This window comes from Ovis canadensis, chromosome 18 (assembly GCF_042477335.2).
Source record: "Ovis canadensis isolate MfBH-ARS-UI-01 breed Bighorn chromosome 18, ARS-UI_OviCan_v2, whole genome shotgun sequence".
Classification (NCBI taxonomy): domain Eukaryota; kingdom Metazoa; phylum Chordata; class Mammalia; order Artiodactyla; family Bovidae; genus Ovis; species Ovis canadensis.
Genome location: NC_091262.1, coordinates 73759481 through 73779822, shown reverse-complemented (window position 1 = coordinate 73779822; position 20342 = coordinate 73759481). Strand labels below are relative to the sequence as shown.

General features: G+C 51.0%; 1 protein-coding gene across 4 annotated transcripts in view; it reads left to right on the top strand.

Annotated features, from left to right (window-relative positions):
• SYNE3 (spectrin repeat containing nuclear envelope family member 3) overlaps window positions 1-20342 on the top strand; it is a 102828-nt gene that overhangs the window by 61235 nt on the left and 21251 nt on the right. The window contains exons 6-15 of one of the 4 annotated variants that reach the window (XR_011250274.1): window positions 1096-1443; window positions 4253-4389; window positions 6223-6397; window positions 11338-11520; window positions 12644-12787; window positions 13650-13784; window positions 15854-16015; window positions 16216-16388; window positions 16827-16959; window positions 18991-19279. Coding sequence is in view for 3 of the 4 variants with exons in the window: in XM_069559395.1 (XP_069415496.1) it covers window positions 1096-1443; window positions 4253-4389; window positions 6223-6397; window positions 11338-11520; window positions 12644-12787; window positions 13650-13784; window positions 15854-16015; window positions 16216-16388; window positions 16827-16959; window positions 17602-17871 (1860 nt within the window). In the remaining variant the exon portion in view is untranslated. Of the gene's footprint in view, window positions 1-1095; window positions 1444-4252; window positions 4390-6222; window positions 6398-11337; window positions 11521-12643; window positions 12788-13649; window positions 13785-15853; window positions 16016-16215; window positions 16389-16826; window positions 16960-17601; window positions 19280-20342 lie in introns of those variants that run through there. The other 3 variants (XM_069559396.1, XM_069559395.1, XM_069559394.1) reach the window with 3 other exon arrangements.

Below are 20342 nucleotides of genomic sequence, written 5' to 3'. Positions count from 1 at the left end.
TATACCTAACCTACAAAGCATCCTAGCTTAGCCCAGCCTACCTTAAGTGTGCTTAGAACATTTCCATTTGCCCAAAACCTTCTAACACAAAGCCTGTTTTATGACCGTGTTGAATATCTCAAGTAATTTATTGAATACTATAGTGAAAGTGAAAAATAGATTGGTTTACACTCATTGCCACTGCCCAGCATCAGGAGAGAGCATCGTGCTACTTATCACTAGCACGGGAAAGGATCTAAATTCAAAGTGAGATTTCTGCTGAATGCATATTACTCTCATGCCATCGTAAAGTCAAAAAATCGTTAAGTTTTTAAATCGTGAACCATTTTAAGTCAGAGACTGCCTGTACTTTACTCCATGTAAATTACACTTCAATAAAAGGTGAAAAAAAGATTTTGAAGGTATTTTCAAGAAAACCAGACTTAAAAGTGTTTATTTAGGAGGTTTTATAAAAGCGTTTATATTTTTAAAGTTAAAAGTTGGTGAACATTTATTTTAAATGAAAGGTTATATCATTGTTATGAATGAAATACCACTTCTCATTCATAATTAGTAGATAACTATACAAATATGTGTAATGACGCCAGATGGGGTCGTTAGGTTCTATTCAGGTCTGTACTTTTGCCAGCTGAAGGCTCCAAGCCTGAGGCTGCCTCTGTCTTTGTTAAAAATGAACATTAGGGTCTTCACTGCAGGTCTGTTCGTTAAAGACTCCACACTTCCGATGCAGGAGGCATGGGTTCCATCCCTGGTCGGTGAATGAAGATCCTGCATGCTGCATGGTGCAGTCAAAAATAAATACGTAAAAATTTAAAATAAAATAGGAAGATTAACAAATGTCAGTGTTGAAAACAGAGAAGTACCCAACAGAAACTTTCCCTTTGACTTAATCAAATAACTTGTAAATGACATGGGAAGGGAATTACATTCTTAATGTTATAAAGGCAGACAGTCCACCCCTTGGAAAGGTGCCCAGGCTCCAGCCCAGCGATAGGAATTAGCACTTGGCATGATGTTCCCAGGGGCCTTGGGAAACGCAGCAAATGTTTCCTTTTCCTCTCATATTTTTTTTTCCCCATCCTCTCTCCGCTCTAGGGCATTGCCGATGATTTTCCTAAGGGTGAGGAGTCCTTGAAGAGGCTGGAGGAGCAGGCCGTGGGGGTCACCCAGAACACCTCTCCTCTGGGTGCAGAGAAGATCACCAGAGACCTGGAGGAGATGCGGGACGTTCTGGAGAAGCTGCGTGGGCTCTGGGAGGAGGAGGAGGGAAGGTTGCGGGACCTAGTCAAGTCTAAGGGAGCCTGTGAGCAGCAGAGGGGGCAGCTGGAGGCTGAGCTGGCAGAATTCAGGAAGGACCTTCAAAGGCTGGCAGAGGAGGGCCTGGGGACCACAGCCAAGGCAGCGACCGAGGATGAGCTGGTGGCCCACTGGAGACTCTACTCGGTAAGCAGAGTTTGGCGACGCCACAGGACAATCCAGGTGCTGTGTGTGCCTCAAGGCATCCCCACTTGAAGCTCCTCCATGTAGTGGAAAGATCCTGCTAAGTCTCAAGCAAACTTGATCTGGTTTTCTTGATTTTGGATCATCTAAGTTCTGAGTATAATAGGCAAATTGAGTGCTTGTACCCATTTTCCAGATGAGGAAACTGAGACCTAGAGAGTTTTTTTTTTTTTCCCTCTCAACACTCCCAAGATGACATGGTAAATTGGTGGGTAAATAAGAGGTGTATTGGCTCCAAGTTTGCCATTTCCGTGCCTGATAGTAGGATATGGGGGACACTTTCTGAGCACAGAGCAGGGACTGTGACATCAAGGGAAGGTTCTCAGTGTAGGGAAGATGAGGTGTGCACACAGCAGGAACTCTGAAGAGGCCAAGCAGATGATGCCTGTCCTGGGGAGGGTGGAGTGGGTTCCAACCCAGACACGGCATCCCATTGGAGCACCCTCCCTCTGTGCACACCCACCCTCGTGCACACTCGCGAGAGGTCTGGCTTGAGGACAGAGAAATTTTTCAAATAAGGATTGCCACCACTCCTTTCATTCCTTATTACACCAGCAGCCTAGCTCGTCAGTTCCATTAGGAGAAATACCTAAAAGAAAGGCCCTTGGGCCTTACCTCCTCTCCTCACTGCTCTGTTTTTTTCTCTCCCGTCTAATGTTGCTCATATGCAGAAATATTTGTGTGTAGATAGAAACAAAGTACACACACACTGTAGCATCAGTCAGCCTTGCAGGAGACCAGATTCACCTCAAGGGTCAACTTGGTGCCATGGTGGGAATTGCCTCTGTGGGATTGTCCTCCTCGGCACAGGGCAGGGGTGGGGTTGTGCAGCGGTGAAGGGCGGGGACTTGTGGGTCAGACTGCCCGGGTGCAAATCTTGGCTCCTCTCCTTGCCAACACGCTGAGTTTGGGAAAATTGCTTTAGTCTCAGTTAAACGTGATGTGGACGTGATGATAACAGGATCTGCCTCCCACATTCCTCATGAATGTGTGAAGACCAAAAGTGCTCAGAACAGCAGAGAATCAGCACTCAGGGAGTGTACGGCTTTTACTAAGAGCTCTAAGTGAGGGACAAGGTCAAAGGGTGCAAACTCGGCAGGTTGGGGGGAGAGTAAGTTCTGGAAAGCCCCGGAAACACTCGCCTGTCCTTACAGTCACCTACCTGTGCAAGTCGCTCAGTCGTGTCTGACTGTGACCTCATGGACTATAGCCTGCCAGGCTCCTCTGTCCATGGAATTCCCCGGGCCAGAATATTGGAGTGGGTAGCCGTTCCCTCCTCCAGAGGATCTTCCCAACCCAGGGATCGAAGGTCTTCCACATTGCAGGGGGATTCTTTACCAGCTGAGCCACCAGGGAAGCCCCGTGCCCAGCTACGACTCAGGAGGCCTTTCCCGAAGCAGGAGGCTGAACACACTCCTGCAGGCGCTGTCTGTCCCTCCCTATTCAGGTGTCAGTTCTGACCAAGATATGACTAACTGGAAATCAGTGAGAGGGAGTTCAGGACTTAGTAGAGGACTTTTCTTCTTAAGCTAGTGCTTATGTTGTTAAGAAGCACTCCTGCTCCGTGCTCGGTGCCTGACAAATGGGGTGGCTCCCTGTTACCGTGGCAGCTGGGAAGTGGGTTCTCAGGCCAGCCGGGGTCCTGCCAGAGCCCATTCGCTTTCTACTTCCCCACCCTGCCTCCTGCTGAGTGTGGACCCTGCAAGGGTCAAGGTGAAACTCATCACTTCCTGGGACTGCAGGAAAAGGCTGTATCTCAATGTGATTGGGGCCTCCCAGGTGGCGCTAAGTGGTAAAGAACCTGTCTGCCAGTGCTGGAGAGACAGAGAGATGTGGGTTCAATCCCTGGGTCAGGAAGATCCCCTGAAGGAGGAAATGACAACCCACTCCAGTGTTCTTGCCTGGAGAATCTCACGGACAGGGGAGCCTGGCGGGCTACAGTCCATGGGGTCACAAAGAGCTGTACATGACTGAAGCAACTTAGCCTGCATGCCCTCAAACGGTTGAGTGGTGTGGTTCGGGGTTGCCAGGTGGAAATATCCTGTTGACTTGCTGACAACAATAACTGCATCTGCAAATCACCTGGGTTTTTTTAAAAATTATTTGTAGTTGTGGCAGGCAGGATCTTGAGTCTTCATTGCAGCCTGCAGAACCTTTTTCTATCTTAATTTCAGCATGTGGGATCTAGCTCCCTGACCAGGATTGCACCCAGGCCCCCTTGCTTTGGGAGTATGGAATCTTAGCCACTGGACCACCAGGGAAGTCCCGCAAAGCATCATTGTTTCCCTCAGTGCGGGTGGGAAGTGTCAGGGGGGCCAGCTCTGACATCAGGTCCACCGTTTCCCAGCTCTGCAACTGTGAGAAAACTCTTAGCCAGAGTTTCCTTGTGTGTAAAGAGGAGATGCAGAGGACTACCCTCCAGGATCATGGCGAGACTTAGTGAAGGGGACCCCAGGGCACTGAGCACATTGTCCTGGTTCCCTGGGTGTTAGTTAATCTGTGTAATTCGGTGTCAGTCCATGGCCACGCGGTGAGGTAGGTGATGAGAAAGAGAAAAACCAGCTCATCAGGAGTCAACGTTATTTGGGGGTCACAGAGCGGGAGCAGGGGGTGCAGGGGCTGAGCTCTCGGGGCCCCCGTCACTGCCCTGGGCGACCGTGTTCCCCCAGGCTGGCCTGCCCCTATGGCCCATGTTCAGCCGCCTGCTGTCTCAGAACCTCACCCGCCCCCTCGGTGTCATCTGTTGCTGCAGGCGACCCGGGCGGCGCTGGGCGCGGAGGAGCCGCGGGTGGACCGGCTGCAGGCCCAGCTGAAGGAGCTCATCGTCTCCCCCCAGGACCCGCAGCCACTCTCAGACAGCGTGGTTGCTGCCATCCAGGAGTACCAGAGGTACTGGGCGGGCCGAGGGAGGGCCTGGACCCCACGCTCAGGGGCCTCTGCCCATCTGGCACCAGCTACAGCCCGCTTGTGCCCTCTCGCTACCTGATAACTAATAATTCTTGCTCCTCTCAATGACTGGCTGTTATAGGGTCTCCCTGGGCTCAGGCACTGACCCCTTTCCATAATATTTTGCATTCTGCTTCCAGAAGGAGACCTGAACTTTGCTTTTTCCTGTGCCAAGTGGCCTTTTCACTCATTTCCATTCAGTCTCCTGATGCAACTTTGCACCAGAGACGGGTCTCCTATGTAATGGTCCAAGGGGAGGGCTTTCCGCTGGGCCAGCATCATGCCCCCACCTGCTGGCGGTACTGATGGAAGCACCTGGGCCAGCTTCTCCCTCCCGTCAGCCCATGGGCTTGGGCACAGTTGGAGCTCAAGGCTCTTAGCTCAGCAAAGACCAGCGGATCAAATATCCACCCCGTGTGGAACTGGGCACAGTTTAAATTTGGAATCGGTGCCTGTTTTTACTATGTGAGGCTCAGAGGGGTTTGGAACACAGCCCAACCGTTCCCATCTCTGTTGCTGTTGTTTTAGTCGGTCAGTCGTGTCCAATTCTTTGTGACCCCATGGACTATAGCCTGCCAGGCTCCTCTGTCCATGGGATTTCCCAGACAGGAATACTGAGGTAGGTTGCCACTTCCTTCTCCAGGGGATCATCCCGCACTCAGGGATCGAACTCGCATCTCCTGCCTTGGCAGGTGGGGTGTTTTGTTTTGTTTTTTTTTCCCCACCACTGAGTCACCTAAGAAGCACCCCTGTAGCATCTCTCATTCCCTTGTCTGATACAGGAGGTTCCCCAAGGAGGAACTCAGGGAGCTCCCCCCTTGCTGGGTGTCTCTCACCCCACAGTGTTAGCAGGCCACCCTTCTGTATATTCAGAGCAGCGACCTGGTTCCCCCAGGGTGCTAGTGGGCAGTGGGACAGGGTGGCTGAGGTCTCCTTCGCTGCTCTTGTTGAGGTGGCGGGTGCTGGTTATCTATGACTGAGTGCTAGACGGCCTATATACATTATATATATACATATGCATATACATATGGGCTTTCCAGGTGATGCTAGTGGGAAAGAATCCAGCTGCAATGCAGGAGATACAGGTTCGACCTCTGGATCAGAAAGATCCCCTGGAGGAGGGTACTGCAACCCACTTCTGTTTTCTTGCCTGGAGACTCCCATGGACAGAGGAGCCTGGCACGGTATAGTCCATATGGTTGCAGAGTCAGACACGACTGAAGCGGCTTAGCGTGGCGTGTCACGTGTAACTGATTTATAGTATTTTGTTAGTTTCAGGTGTACAGCAAAGTGATTTAGTTATACATATAATATATATCTATTCTTTCTCAGATTCTTTTCCTTGTAGACTATTATAAGTTATTGAATATAGTTCCCTGTACTACATGGGCATTATATTTGAAAAATTTTTTGTAGGAGTTGTTTGGGCCTAGTGTAATGGCATCTTACTCAAGAAGGGATTTTGTTGCTTTTGTGAGTGGCTGGGGGCAGGCCGCCTGAGTCTGAGGTCTCCACAATTCCTCTTCGAGGCTTGTTTCTTTCCCTGGTCTGGAAGCTGGGCTGCACGTCTGTTGGAGGACTGGCTTACCTCCAGAGCACTTGTATCCGGAAAGCCTAGGCCTCAGGGTCCCTTGGACAGCCCGGCAGCCTATGGAATAGGGAAGAGCTTGCCCCAGGGGCAGCACACGCGAGGTGCTCTGGGGGTCCGGGGGGAGGCCTGGCCCCTGGACTGACCCACTCTCTCCTCTCTCGGTGCCCCCTCTCCTGTGCTCACAGAATGAAGGCCAAGAGCAGCAGGCTGCGCAACGCCGCAGCCACAGAGCTGTGGCAGCGTTTCCAGCGGCACCCCCAGGACCTGCACCTATGGAGGGAGCTGGCCCAGAGACTCCTGGATGTCACCGCCAGCCTGCCAGACCCGCCCTCCATCCACACCTTCCTGCCGCAGATCGAGGTAAGCCTGGTTCTGTCGGGAGGGATGGTGGGTGCCCCTGGGGGAGACCACCAGCCAAATGCGGCATTTCGGCCGTCCCTGCAGGGAAAGACGTATCTCTCGGTCCTCCAGGTATCTGGGTAGAGCTCACTAGCAGCCTGGCGGGTCCCAAGTGCACACTTGTAATTATCAGGAACAAAAGTCACCCTCAGTTCTTGGAGAGAAGGCGAAGCCTGGTGCTTGGTGTGGCCCCAGGACTCTGCCATGATCCGCCCACACTGGTTCTCTTCCCGACCCTGCTACAGACAGTCCTCTGCTGGAAGTCTGAGGATGTCAGGCCATTACCTTTAATGTGTACCCATTGGGATGCATGTGACAAGTGGCAGAAAACTGACTTTCTGGTGGTTCCAGAGCTGGCTTGATAGCTCAGTGGTATCTTCCAGAACCTAGGCTCTTTGCAGCTCTAAACTGCATCTGCCTTCAGGTCCCGGGGTGGCTGCTGGCACTGCCCGTGTGCATCCTGACTGGTGTACTGGGCTCATGATATATGGCTGTGTGTCCTCGTATTTTCAGTTGACACATCTGAGCTTTTTCTCAGCACCCTTTAAAATGGTTCAATAGCATGGTTCAATAAATCACTTTAAATGGATGCAGACTATTCCATTTGGGGGCGTGCCCTTTTATTTATTTTTTTAAGTAGCCACAATTCGATTGTTGAGGTTGTTTGCAATTTTCGTTGTCATAATGAATGTGCATTGAATATGTATGGACACTGAGTTTTATTTCCATTGCTAGCATTCTCCTCCTTTTACTGATGAGGGATCCGGGCCAGGGAGAAGTGAGAGAGCATGTTCAAGGTCTGGCTGCTCAAGAGAGGCAGAGCTGGGGCCAGAACTGTGGGTTATAGAGTCTTGGCTAACATTCTCAGCCCTGTTTTCACTTTGGCTTCTGGAAACAGCTCTGCGGAACAAGCAGAATGATTCTTATCATTTGACTGTTGGGGAGCCACTTGCTTGAGGTTAACACAACCGTTGAGTGACAGGGCTGGCTTTGACCCAGGCCTGTCCAACTTTCCCTGCTGTGTCAGGATATTGCCTCCTGTCCTTCCCACTGGGGCAGAAAGCAAACGGGGACCTTCTTGAGGCAGGAGGGAGGTCCTGTCGCTCTAGAGTGGGACCCAGGACTCCCACAGCAGGACTTTCACTGAGCAGTGGGTTGGAACACGTGGGGCCAGGACTTTGGCTTACTCACCTTTGGAGTCTGTTTGCTGGTTGGGAGTGTGTCTTGCATCACTCCCACTGGCCCGCCTGGGCAGAAGGGATTTCACAGGTCAGGGCTCAAGCTGCCAGCCCTCTCTTTTTTGGCCACACCATGCGGCATGTGGGATCCTAGTTCCCCAGCCAGGAATTGAGCCCATACCCCTGGCATTGAGAGTGCAGAGTCTCAACCGCTGTACTGCTGGGGAAGTCCCAGCCCTCTCTTTTCTCAACTCAGCTTCTGCATCTAGCCTCAGAGCGGCTTGTGGATTGAAAGTGAAAGTGTTAGTTGCTCCACCGTGTCTGACTCTTTGTGACCCCATGGACTGTAGCCCTCCCAACTCCTCTGTCCATGGAATTCTCCAGGCAAGAATACTGGAGTGGGTAGCCATTCCCTTCTCTAGGGGATCTTCCTGATTCAGGGATGGAACCCAGGTCTCCTGCCTTGCAGGCATGTTCTTTTCTGTCTGAGCCACCAGGGAAGCCCTGTGGGTCCGCAAAGCTCCAGCCAAAACCTGGGCGTGGCTGGTGTGTTAGTTCTCTAGGGTTGCTGTAACAAAATACCAAAAAGTGGTGCTTTTATATAAAAAAGAAAACAACAGAACTTCATTCTCTTAAAGTTCTGAAAGCTGGAAGTCCGAAGTTGATGTCTCAAGAGGATCTTGCTGTCTCCAGTGGTTCTAGGGGAGACTCCTCCCTTGCCTCTTCTAGCTTCTGATGTTCCCTGCCGGTTGCTGGCATTCACTGCTTTGTAGGTCCACCACTCTGATCTCCGCCTGTCATCATGGACCATCCTCCCCCTAAAGATCTCCGCCACCTCTTCCCTCTGTGCATGCTGCTGCGGCTAAGTCACTTCAGTCGTGTCCGACTCTGTGCGACCCCATTGACGGCAGCCCACCAGGCTCCCCCGTCCCTGGGATTCTCCAGGCAAGAACACTGGAGTGGGTTGCCATTTCCTTCTCCAATGCATGAAAGCGAAGTGAAAGCGAAGTCGCTCAGTTGGGCCTGACCCTCAGCGACCCCATGGACTGCAGCCTTCCAGGCTCCTCCGTCCGTGGGATTTTCCAGGCAAGAGTACTGGAGTGGGGTGCCATTGCCTTCTCAGTCTGTGCATGCATCTGGGTCTAAATCTTCCCTTTCTGTAAAGGCACCAATCAATGACCTCATTTTAACCTGATTGCCTCTGTAAAGCCCCTCTCTCCAAAGAAGGTTGCATTCTAAGGTAGTGGAGTTGAGACTTGACCAAACCTTTCTTCCCCCAACCATTTCTCTTTTGAAGGTCACAATTCAACCCAGAACAGCTGGTCAAATAATAATGGCTGAGAAGATCTATCTTTTCTTGTGAGGGTCCTGCACTGTGTTAAATGCTTTTTAGGCATTTAAGCCTCGTGACAGCCCCACGAGCTGCGATATGCCTATTGGTCATTTACCGATGAGGAAACTGAGGCTTGGAATTACCCAGGTTCTCCCAGTCAGTGGTGGTGGTGGCGGTTTAGTCACTAAGTCATGTCCCACTCTTGGGATCCCAAGGACTGTAGCCCACCAGGCTTCTCTGTCCATGGGATTTCCTAGGCCAGAATACTGGAGTGGGTGGCCATTTCCTTCTCTACGCCCAGTCAGTGAGCCATCCAAACTCATGATTGCAACTCCCCAGCCTGATTTCTTCACCCTTGTGATACTGCGTCTTGAGTCTGGCAAAAAGGGAATGAAGGTGGCCCCCTGCCTCAAGAGGCTTGGCCTCTGTGTGGCTAATCACCAACTATACATGTCATCAGCAGGTCACCTACCTGGGCTGCAGTCTTACTTCCTCTCCACCCCATGCCCAGCTCATTGTCTCTGTAACATCATCAGATATCAAGTGGAAGGACTCTGGCCAGCTGAAAACAAAACCCCTGACCTCCAGACTCCTGAGCCCTTGGTGAGAGAAGCAAGACATATTTACCTCTAATAACTGGTTGATCAATAGGACCATGAAGTCGGGCAAAGGGCTTTGGGGCAGGAAGAGTGAGTGTCAGGTGGGAATGTGACCAGGGCAGGCTTCTTGGAGGAAGTGGGGCCTGGGCTGTGCAGAGTTCAGGCTATCTGCATGGGAGCTGGCTGCGGCTGCAGAGTTCCCTGTTGGTCCTCTCTCTGCCCCATGAGCTCCTGTGCATCACGACCCCACTGAGATGCCACCTCCTCTGGGAGGCCTTCCTGAATTCCCTCTGATCATGCTCCCCTAGGCCCTTTTGTGGTTGTTCAGTTGCTAAATTGTGTCAGACTCTTTGCAACCCCATGGACTGCAGCACGCCAGGCTTCCCTGTCCTTCACTATCTCCCGGAGTTTGCTCAAACTCATGTCTATTGTCTCAGTGATGCCATCCAACCTTCTCATCCTCTGTCACTCTCTTCTGCTCCTGCCTTCAATCTTTCTCAGCATCAGGGTTTTTTCCAATGAGTCAGCTCTTCACATCAGGTGGCTAAAGTATTGGGGCTTCAACTTCAGCGTCAGTTCTTCCAATGAATAATCAGGGTTGATTTCCTTTAGGACTGACTGGTTTGACCTCCTTGCTGTCTGAGGGACTCTCAAGAGTCTTCTCTAACACCACAGTTTGACAGCAGCAATTCTTTGGCGCTCAGCCTTCTTTTGGTCCAGCTCTCACATCCATACATGACTCCTGGAAAAACCATAGTTTTGATTATATGGACTTCTGTCGGCAAAGTGATGTCCCTGCTTTTTAATATGCTGTCCGGGTTTGTAATAGCTTTTCTTCCAAGGAGGAAATGTCTTTTAAGTTCATGGTTGCAGTCACCATCCACAGTGATTTTGGAGCCCAAGAGAAAATCTATCGCTGCTTCCGCTTTTTCCCCTTCTATTTGCCATGAAGTGATGGGGCCAGATGCCATTTTAGTGTTTTGAACATTGAGTTTTAAGTCACTGTTTTCACTCTCATCAAGAAGCGCTTTAGTTTGTCCTCACTTTCTGCCATTAGAACGGTATCATCTGCATATCTGAGGTGGTTGACATTTCTCCTGAAAATCTTGATTCTAGCTTGTGATTCATCCAGCCCAGGATTTCGCATGATATACTCTGCATATAAGTTAAATAAATAGAGTGACGATGTACAGCTTTGACATACTCCTTTCCCAGTTTTGAACCAGTCGTTTGTTCTGTGTAAGGTTCTGACTGTTGCTTCTTGACCCACATTCAGGTTTCTCTAGAGACAGGTGAGGTGGTCTGGTATTCAAAATGTCCCACACGCCAGCTTGGGGATGGCCCTCTGCTGTCGGTGATGGAGAATCATTGAGTAGAGGATCAGACTGGTTCAGTTTGGGTTTGGCTACAATGTGCAGAGTCGATCGGAGGGGCAACTGAGAGGCAGCAGATGGTCAGGAGCTGCAGGGGTCCAAGTGAGCAAGGCTGAGAGTGCACCACGGTCAGTGCGAGCCAATGGAGCGGAGACAGATTTCTGACACTCATAGGAGGCAGCCTTCTTGCTCGGGATTTGGTAACAAGATGGATGTTGGGGGTGAGAAGGGAATCAGACTGACCCTGACATTCAGGGCCTCCCGCCACCTTCCCACCTGCCTGTTTCTCCTTGCATTCACCTCTCCCTCGGCCACCAGCACAGAAGCCCAGCCTCCCAGGCAGGTGCAGCCAGACCAGGTGTGTTCCTGCCCCAGCTTCATGCTGCTTTCCTGTTCACGGAAGCCTTGTCTCCCCCAGGCGGCCCTGATGGAAAGCTCCCGCCTGAAGGAGCAGCTGACGATGCTGCAGCTGAAGAAAGACCTGCTGGGCAGCATCTTCGGCCAGGAGAGAGCCACGGCCCTGCTGGAGCAGGTGGCGACTTCTGTGAGGGACCGAGACTTGCTGCACAACCGCCTTCTGCAGAGGAAGAGCAAACTGCAGGTGAGCCCCGTCTAGGCCCTCAGCTCAGCCTCCCTGCAGCCACAGCTCTGTATCCTGACCCCAGCCCTGCCACTCGCCACCACGTGGCCCTGGACATGTCCTTTGTTCCACACAACCTCAGAGCCCTCATCTATATCATCTGGGTAGGATTATGGTGGGATCCTTCTCATTTGTCTGCCTCCTGCCTCTGCCCTCAAATCCCATTCTATACTCATCAAATCAGTCTTCTGCAGAGAGCTGGGAGGCAGTTAGATGGGAAGATGCAGAGAAAAATACTTGTAAACTTTAAAGCAGCGAGAGCCAGAAGCTATTTTTGTTCTTATTGCTGTTCAGTTGCTCAGTCGTGTCTGACTCTTTGCAACCCCATGGACTGCAGCATACCAGGCTTCCCTGTCCTTCACCAACACCTAGAGCTTACTCAAACTGACGTCCATTGAGTCAGTGATGCCATCCAACCATCTCATCCTCTGTCACCCCCTTCTCCTCCTGCCCTCAATCTTTCCCAGCATCAGGGGCTTTTCCAGTGAGTCGGCTCTTTGCATCAGGTGGCCAAAGTATTGGACAGTTCCTCCTTTTACGTAACAATTATTTGCTAAGCATCTGAGAATGATGATAGTGGCAAAGCGATATCTCTAGGACACTGACCAGAGGCCAGGCACCTGCGAAAAGCCCCACACCCATGGTCTGAGTTATTCAATGGAGCAGACATTTAGCATACATTTTAGGGTCTGCAAGGCCTTTGATCTCTGTTGCAGCTTCTGAACTCTGCTGGTGTAGCAAGAAATCAACTGTAAATGAATGGGCATGACTGCATGTCAATACAACGTTATTTACAAGCACTGGCCTCTGGTGGGACTTGGGGTATGTGGTAGGAGATGCAATTTGCCAGCACCTATTCTAGAAGCAGAACAATTGTTAGGTGAGGACACAATGATCCTCAGAGAGGGGCATCAGATCCCCTCAAGAACTCCAGGAAGGCTTCCTGGAGGGGGTGGTTCCTGAGTGAGTAGGAGCTGGACAGGAGAAGACTGGAGAAAAACTAGCCCATCTGTGAGTGTCAGCTTGTGCCACAGGGAGACTGAGCGGAAGGCTGAGTTGTGTGCTGCCTGTTGTGTCTCCGCAGAGCTTACTTGCTCAGCACAAAGATTTTGGGGCGACTTTCGAACCTCTGCAGAAAAAGCTCTCAGACCTCCAAATCCGGGTCCAAGCCGAGAATGGGCTTCGGCGGGACCTTCCTGAGAAACAGGCCCAGCTTCTGAGGTTGCAGGTAAGAGGTCTGTCTGGCCCAAATCACCTCCACTCAGATGTTCACCTGTGCCGGAAGAGGCCCCCTTGCAGTAATAGTGGCCAGCCAAGTGGCAGTCAGCCCAAGCCAGAGATTGTGATCCCTCCCTGGCCCCTGAGATCTGACGTTTCCTCTCAGCTGAGTTTCGGCTGGTATGCCTGATGGTTCCTGGCCTTTAGCACCTCCAAATGGCTGATACTTGAGCCCAACAAAATAAGTTTTTTTTGCTTACTCTGTGGTCCTAAAGTCTAACATGAATATTCGCTTCTAAAGTTGCTTTGCTAAGTGTTCCTAATGAGGCCAGAGGCCTTCAGTTAAATAAGTGATTTGAGGATTAAGAATAAATATTTTAAAACACATGGACTATAGGTAGGCTGATCATGAATCATTGTTGGCTGGGTGAGGAGCTTGCTGGTTTTTAAAATGCCCATGAAACAACAGTTACCTTTTTAAAATCCAGGCACAGCTCATACATAACTGGGAGTGTTCTTTGGAAGGTATTAAGAATGATGCATTTGGGGGATTTAAAACTAAAGCTAAGATGCGATTCTCCATAAGAAGAGGTGGTCGTCAAGGAGGAGTCCAGACATGAGTCTGTCCCCCAGCGACACCTTCTGGTCTTTAGCAGTTTATTTTCATGGTGTCGCAGAATATTTTCATCTCATTTTAAAAATTCTCACCATTCCTAAGAGTGGCCCATCAGACAGCCGTGGGGTGTGGCCAATGGAGTTGGGGAGTCCCGCCATCCCTGAACCCTCCTGGTCTTTGCATTCAGGGTCCCCACCCTGATCAGCGTCCACGAGAAGGAGAAAGGATGTTCCACTCATTCCTTCCTCTCCTGCAGGGGCTGCAGGAGGAGGGGATGGACCTGGGGTCTCAGGTGGAGGCCATGAGGCCCCTCTTCCAGGGGAACCCTAACCACCAGCACAAAATGGACCAGCTTTCCGCCGCCCACCAGGCCCTGCAGAGGTCTCTGGAGGTAAGGGGCCAGCAGAGGGTCTGTGTCAACAGAGGCCAGCTTCCTGGAATCTGTCCACCCCTCCTGAGGACTTTCTCCCTCTTTTCCTCCGTCGTTCCTTCCAACCCTTCTTTTTCTTTCTCCCTTTCTTTCTTTCTTCCCTTCCTCATTTGTTCATGATTGAGCGTCTCCTGTATGCCAGGCAGGATGCTGGGTCCTGAGGATGGAGACACTGTGATCAGGACAGCGAGCCCCCTGCCTTCCTGGGGCTTAAGTGCCGATGGGTAGATGGACAAGTCAGCAACAAGTTAAACAAACGATTCCACATGTCAAACATACGCATCCACAAGTGAAACATACAATTCCGCACGTGCCAGGAGACCAAAGCACAGAGCAGGCCGCACCCACACAGGAGCCCCCGGTCGTGTTTGCTGCATTCATGCCAGGTTGCAAGTTGGGTCCCGGTGGCTGTGAGCTCTGTCTGCGGCGCCCTCTGGTGGCCACCTGGATCCTTCTTGTGTCGTGGACTGACCGCAGTGTGGAGGAGGCAATGGCACCCAACTCCAGTACTCTTGCCTGGAAAATCCCATGGACAGAGGAGCCCAGTAGGCTGCAGTCCATGGGGTTGCGAAGGGTCGGACACGACTGAACGATTTCACTTTGACTTTTCACTTTCATGCATTGGAGAAGGAAATGGCAACCCACTCCAGTATTCTTGCCTAGAGAATCCCAGGGATGGGGGAGCCTGGTGGGTTGCCGTCTATGGGGGTCGCACACAGTCGGACATGACTGAAGTGACTTAGCAGCAGCAGGGTGGTGTGGCTAGTGGGACAAGCTGAAATGTCTGTCCCAGCCCTACCCTGACGACACTGATTCAAGTGAAGTCCTGGGTCTGCATCTGTAACAAGAGTCCCAGGTGTGCAAAGCCAGCTCTCAGGCATCCGCAGCTCAGGAAAGTGTTTAGTTTAAGGCAGGATTTCTCACCCTTCCAGACCCTGTGTGCTCTATTTTAATAAAGAATTTCTGGCATCGTCTTTGCAACCCTGAAATTCATAGATAGTACAAGTTACCCACACGATTTACAAATTTAATATAATGCCTTTTCTATCATCAAAAAGAGAAATAAAAGCAAACAAATGATAAGAAAATAATATGTTAATAATAACCTATAATGGAAAAAGACTCTGAAAAAGAAAATGTATATATACAGATATCTATATAGATGTATACATATTTATATTGATAGAAATTTAATGAAATCACATTGCTATACACCTGAAACATTGTAAATCAATTATTGCTGTTGTTCAGTTACTCAGTTGTATTTGACTCTTTGCGACCCCATGGACTGCAGCATGCCGGGCTACCCTATCCTCCACTATCTCCCGGAGTTTGCTCAAACTCATGTCTATTAAGTCAACACTGCCATCCAACCATCTCATCTTCTGTTGCGCCCTTTTCCTCCTGCCCTCAATCTTTCCCAGCATCAGAGTCTTTTCCAATGAGTCAGCTCCTCACATCAGGTGGCCAAAGTACTGGAGCTTCAGCTTCAGCATCAGTCCTCCTAGTGAATAGTCAGGGTTGATTTTCTATTCAACTATATGTCAATGAAAAAATAAAAATAATGCTTTTCAATAAAGTAAGTGCTTCTAGATGGCGATCAGAATATACCCACTCTATTCGGCTGCAAAGTGAAGTTCACACCTGTTGTGTTACATGCAGGGGTGAAATGGTTGTGCCACACAGATGCCTGTTCAGCTTTAGTAGGCACCGACTGATAGTCTTCCCAAGTGGTTGTACCAGTTTATACCCCACACTGGTGGTGGAAGAGAGCACCCATCGCCCATACCCTCACCCAGACTTGGTACTTCCCATAAAAGCAGAACAGGCTTAGAGGCACTTTAAACCAGACTTGGTCTTTCCGGAGTCAGTTCCTTGCATTGTGCAGAAGAGAAGATCAACCTCTCGTGTTCCTCCCTAGGTGGGGAGCCCTGGGGGCCATCTCACCCCAGGGCTCTGGCAGGGCTGAGGGTCCTGCAGGATGGGGTAGCCAGGGGTTTCAGCCTGGTTCCCCTGGGGCTGTTCCACAGGACCTCCTGGAAGGACGCCAGCAGAGCCTGCGGGAACATTGCACCTTCAACCACGATCTGCTGAAGCTGCGGCAGTGGATCTCTGTGATCACACAGAAGCTGGAGGCTTACCGTGGGGACACGGGCCCATGGGATGCCCAGTCCCGGGAGGCTGAGGTTGAGGTAAGATGAATCTCCTCACAGAGATGCTTATTCTCTCCCCTGCATCCCAAAGGCAGGTTCGGGGGCGGAGGGTGGTGAATGGTGCTCTCATACCAGGGAGCAGACACCCCACCACCCCAGGACTTAACTGTGTGTGTGTGTGTGTGTGTGTGTGTGTGTACGTGTGTGTGTGTGTACGTGTGTGATTGTATGTCCTTTAGAGGCTGCTGGCTGAATTCCCGGAGAAGGAAGCCCAGCTGCCCGTGATGGAAGCGCTCGGCCGGCTAGTGATGGAGGCGTCTTCTCTGGAGGGAGCTGCTGTGGTCCAAGGGGAGCTGGAGGAGCTGACCAAGTCATGGAGGGCCTTGAGGCAGCTGGAGGAGAGCCTGCTGAGGTGAGAGGGCCTCCTGGGTTGGAGCCTGGTCTCAGACAACCCTCCTTCCCAGCAGGGAGAGCTCAGCCGTGTTCCTAGAACAGATGGCTGGGGTTCTGCTGTGTGCCAGGCGTGGTGCCAGGCGCCTCTGGGGCATCCCCAGGCAATTCTAAGTAGAGGCAGTAAGAGCAGGGAAGCGTCCCAGTTTAGCCTCCAGCCCCTGCTGGCTGGGGCCTCACCTGCATCGGTAGATATATGCCCCTTGATGATGGTAATGTGAGTCTCGGGCAGGGAACTGGAAACACAGGTGCCCTGGGGAGCTTCAGCTTCTGACCCGAAGGACAGGCATGGGCTTGTGAGGACCAGAAGTCACCTCCCTCCCCGGTTCTGTTACTTCTCCCATGATCTGGGAAGTCCCCATCTCATCATCACGTTGACCGGGCTGATTTGACTTCTCAGCCTCATCAGAAACCGGCAGCTGCAGAGGACGACAGAAGTGGATTCAGGGAAGAAAATGATTTTCACCAACAACATCCCAAAGACTGGGTTTCTCATCCTCCCCACGGATCTTACTTCCCGGCATCGCCGTCAGGTAAGTCCATCTCATGGGCTTCTGGGGAGGGCCCAGATCTGAGTCAGGTGATGGTGGGAAGGTGTCACCAGTAAACCCCCTCCCCGCCTGGGGCCACATGCTCAGCTCAGGACTGGGGCCTGTCCTGTATCTGGTGAGCCTGCCCAGTGGTGACACAAGAGTGCCCTGGGCCACTGGGCAGAGGGACTCTGGGATCCCAGACCCAGGGTCTGCACTGAGGAAGGTCCTGGGCATCTCTAGGGCAGGCAGGCCCTCACTCTCAGAAAATCCGACTGCTTCCCTTGCAGGGAAGAGAGTGTCAGAGTGTGAAGCTTGCTAGCAGCACCAGACTGCAAACTAGAAGTACACACGATAGGTATTTTTGGTGCCCTGGTGGCTCAGATGGTAAACAATCTGCCTGCAATGCAGAAGACCCGAGTTTGATCCCTAGGTTGGAAAGACTCCCTAGAGAAGGGAATGGTAACCCGCTCTAATATTCTTGCTTGGAGAATCCCATGGACTAGAGGAGCCTGGCGGGCTCCAGTCCATGCGGTCGCAAAGAACTGGACACGACTGAACGACTAACACATAACACACAGAAACTACATTTTGTAAAAAGAACTAACCTCACTATATCATATCATCCATCCCTCTCCTTGACAGGCTTTAAAAAAAAAGAACCACAATGAGAAGAAATTAATTCCTGTTCTTCAAAGACAGCACACTAATTCATTCACACGTCCATTCCTTCTCTCATTTCCCCATCCAGAAAGCTCTTACCGAGTCTTTCTGTGTTCTGAGAACTGTGCTTGGAGCTGGGACACAGCTGTAAATAAAACAGAGATACTTTCAACCCTCAGAGAATGTAGCATCCAGCACAGAGTTTTTCAGATTGTCGTGTGCATCCAGATCGTACCAAAATGCAGATTCTGATTCAGAAGATGTGGACTGGGACCCCTCACCCTGCTTTTCTACAAGCTCCCAGGTAATGCTAAGCCTGCTAGGCCTTGGAGCACATTTTGAGAAGCAGGGAAGCAGGAACCGCAAAGCAATAGAATAAGGATTTACAGAACACGTGGTTCATGGAGCCAGAAGACCCAGAGGCCACGGCAGCCTGCTGCAGAGTGAAGGACTTGGGGGTAGGGAAGCCCTTCCTGGAGAGATGAAAATGAGATGTTCAGGGCGCCTCACAGCTGAGTGGGAGTCAAGGAGAGGCGGAACGGAGTGTGTTCCATGCAGACGAGACTGTGCCTGCAAGGACCCGAGGGAGACAGCACCAGCGCCGGGTGCTAGATGTCTGTGGGCCCTGGCTCAGACGATGGGGCAGGTCTCATGAGCCGCAGAGCCAGGCAGGGCCAGAATCTGAGGCTCTCCGGCCGCATCACGTGTGAGAAGCTACTCAGCTGTGTAAGTGATGGCGTGGCTGAGTGGACATGCATTTTATTTATTTATTATTTTTATTTTTGTTTATTTTTTAATCATTGGCTTCACTGAGTCTTTGTTGCAGTGCATGGGCTCTTCATTGCCATGCACGGGCTTTCCCTAGTTGTGGCAAGCCAGGGCAATTCTTCGCTGCAGGGCTCGGGTTTCACACTGAGGCAGCTTCTCTTGTTGCACAGCACAGGCTCCAGGGCATGTGGGCTTCCATAGCTGTAGCATATGGGCTTCTGTAGTTGTAGCGTGTGGGTTCATTAGTTGTAGCTTGTGGGCTCTAGAGCAGAGGTTCTGGTAGGTGTGGCTCACGGCTCAGTTGCCCCGCGGCATGTGGGATCTGAGTTCCCAGACTAGCGATCAAACCTGGGTCCCCTGTATCGACAGGTGGATTCTTAACCACTGGACCACCAGGGAACTTGCATCTTGGACAGATCACTCTGGCCACCTAACTTGAAGAGGGACAGAAGTGGCAGAAGGTGATCACATTGTAGACATCCTGATAAGGGATGATGCTGGTAGCCTTCAGGAGACCAAAGAGGTGGCAGTGGGCAATGTTCTTGGTCCCTAATCATGTCTACATTGAGTAGAGATGCTTTCCTCATCCCTTCGCCCCTCCAGGTGCCTCTTATCTCCCTCTGGGCATCCTCATCCCCCACCCTCTGCTTGGATGGAATTCCCAGGACACATGGCCAGTGGGCTGTTTGCAGAAACTCTGAGGCTTTGACCATGCTGTGCCTTCCTGCAGGCAGGTCTGCTCAGGGAGGAAGGAGGCAGCCAGGAGGATTATCCCCAGTCCCTGAGGAACTTTGAGGACTGGTTGCAGAAGGAAAATTCCAAGCTGGTTAGGATCATCGCCATGAAAACTCCCACCACCGAGGACTTGAGGATCAGAGCAACAAAGCTGCAGGTTTGTGCCCAAGGAACAGCCTCTTTATTTCAGAGGATTTGGCCCCCAAAGATGTGTTTGCTGCCAGAGTTCTCAAAAAAAAAAAAAAAAAAAGAGCACATACCTGTTATGGCTTATGTATAAATTTTTTAAAAGATGTATTTATTTATTTATGGCCGTGCTTGGGCCTTCTCCATTTGCAGCGAGTAAGGGCTGCTCTCTAGTTGCCGCGCACAGGCTTCTCATTGCGGTGGTTTCTCTTGTGGAGCGTGGGCTCTGGGTGTGCGGGCTTCAATAGTTGCCGCACTCGAGCTCAGTAGTTGTGGCTCACGGGCTTAGTTACTCCGCAACGTGTGGAATCTTCCCAGACCAGGGATCGAACCTGTGTCCCCTGCATTGGCAGGTGGCTTCTTATCCACTCTACCACCAGGGAAGTCCTAAATAATAGTTTGAAACTTTTTTTTTTTTTGCTTCCAGTATTATGGGAAAACCATCCATCCATTCATTCACGCCTCCTGCTGTATTGCCCAACTTGGAAAATATCACCACTAATCACGACTCGTCTAATCAGTTAACTCTTGCTATGTAACAAGCCATTCCGACAGTTGCTTAAAAGAACAGCTGTTTGGTTAACTCATGATTCTGAAGATTGGCAGTTTACTCTGAGGTCTGCTGGGCAATGCTTCTGATCTTGGCTGGGCTCCCTGATTTATAGACCAGCAGGGTGGCTGTACTTCTGGAGGTTGGTGGGGCTATTCTAGATGAGCATGGGATGGACCACACATCTCTTATCCTCCTATGGGATAGCCTGGACTTCCCAGAGCAGGGGCAGGTCTGAGAAAGCGAGTGGGAACATGCAGGCCTTTTCGGGCAAAGGCTAGGAACTGGCGCATCACTTCTCCAGCATTCTGTTGGACAAAGAAAGTCACAATGCCAGCTCAGATTCAAGGAGAGAGAAAACAGGTTTCACTTCTTGATGGGAAGTATTGCAAGACCGTATTGCAAAGGGCATGAATATGGCAAGGGGGTGGAAAGACAGTCCTACCACAAATCTCTCTCCTCTACTCGCACATCAACTTATTCA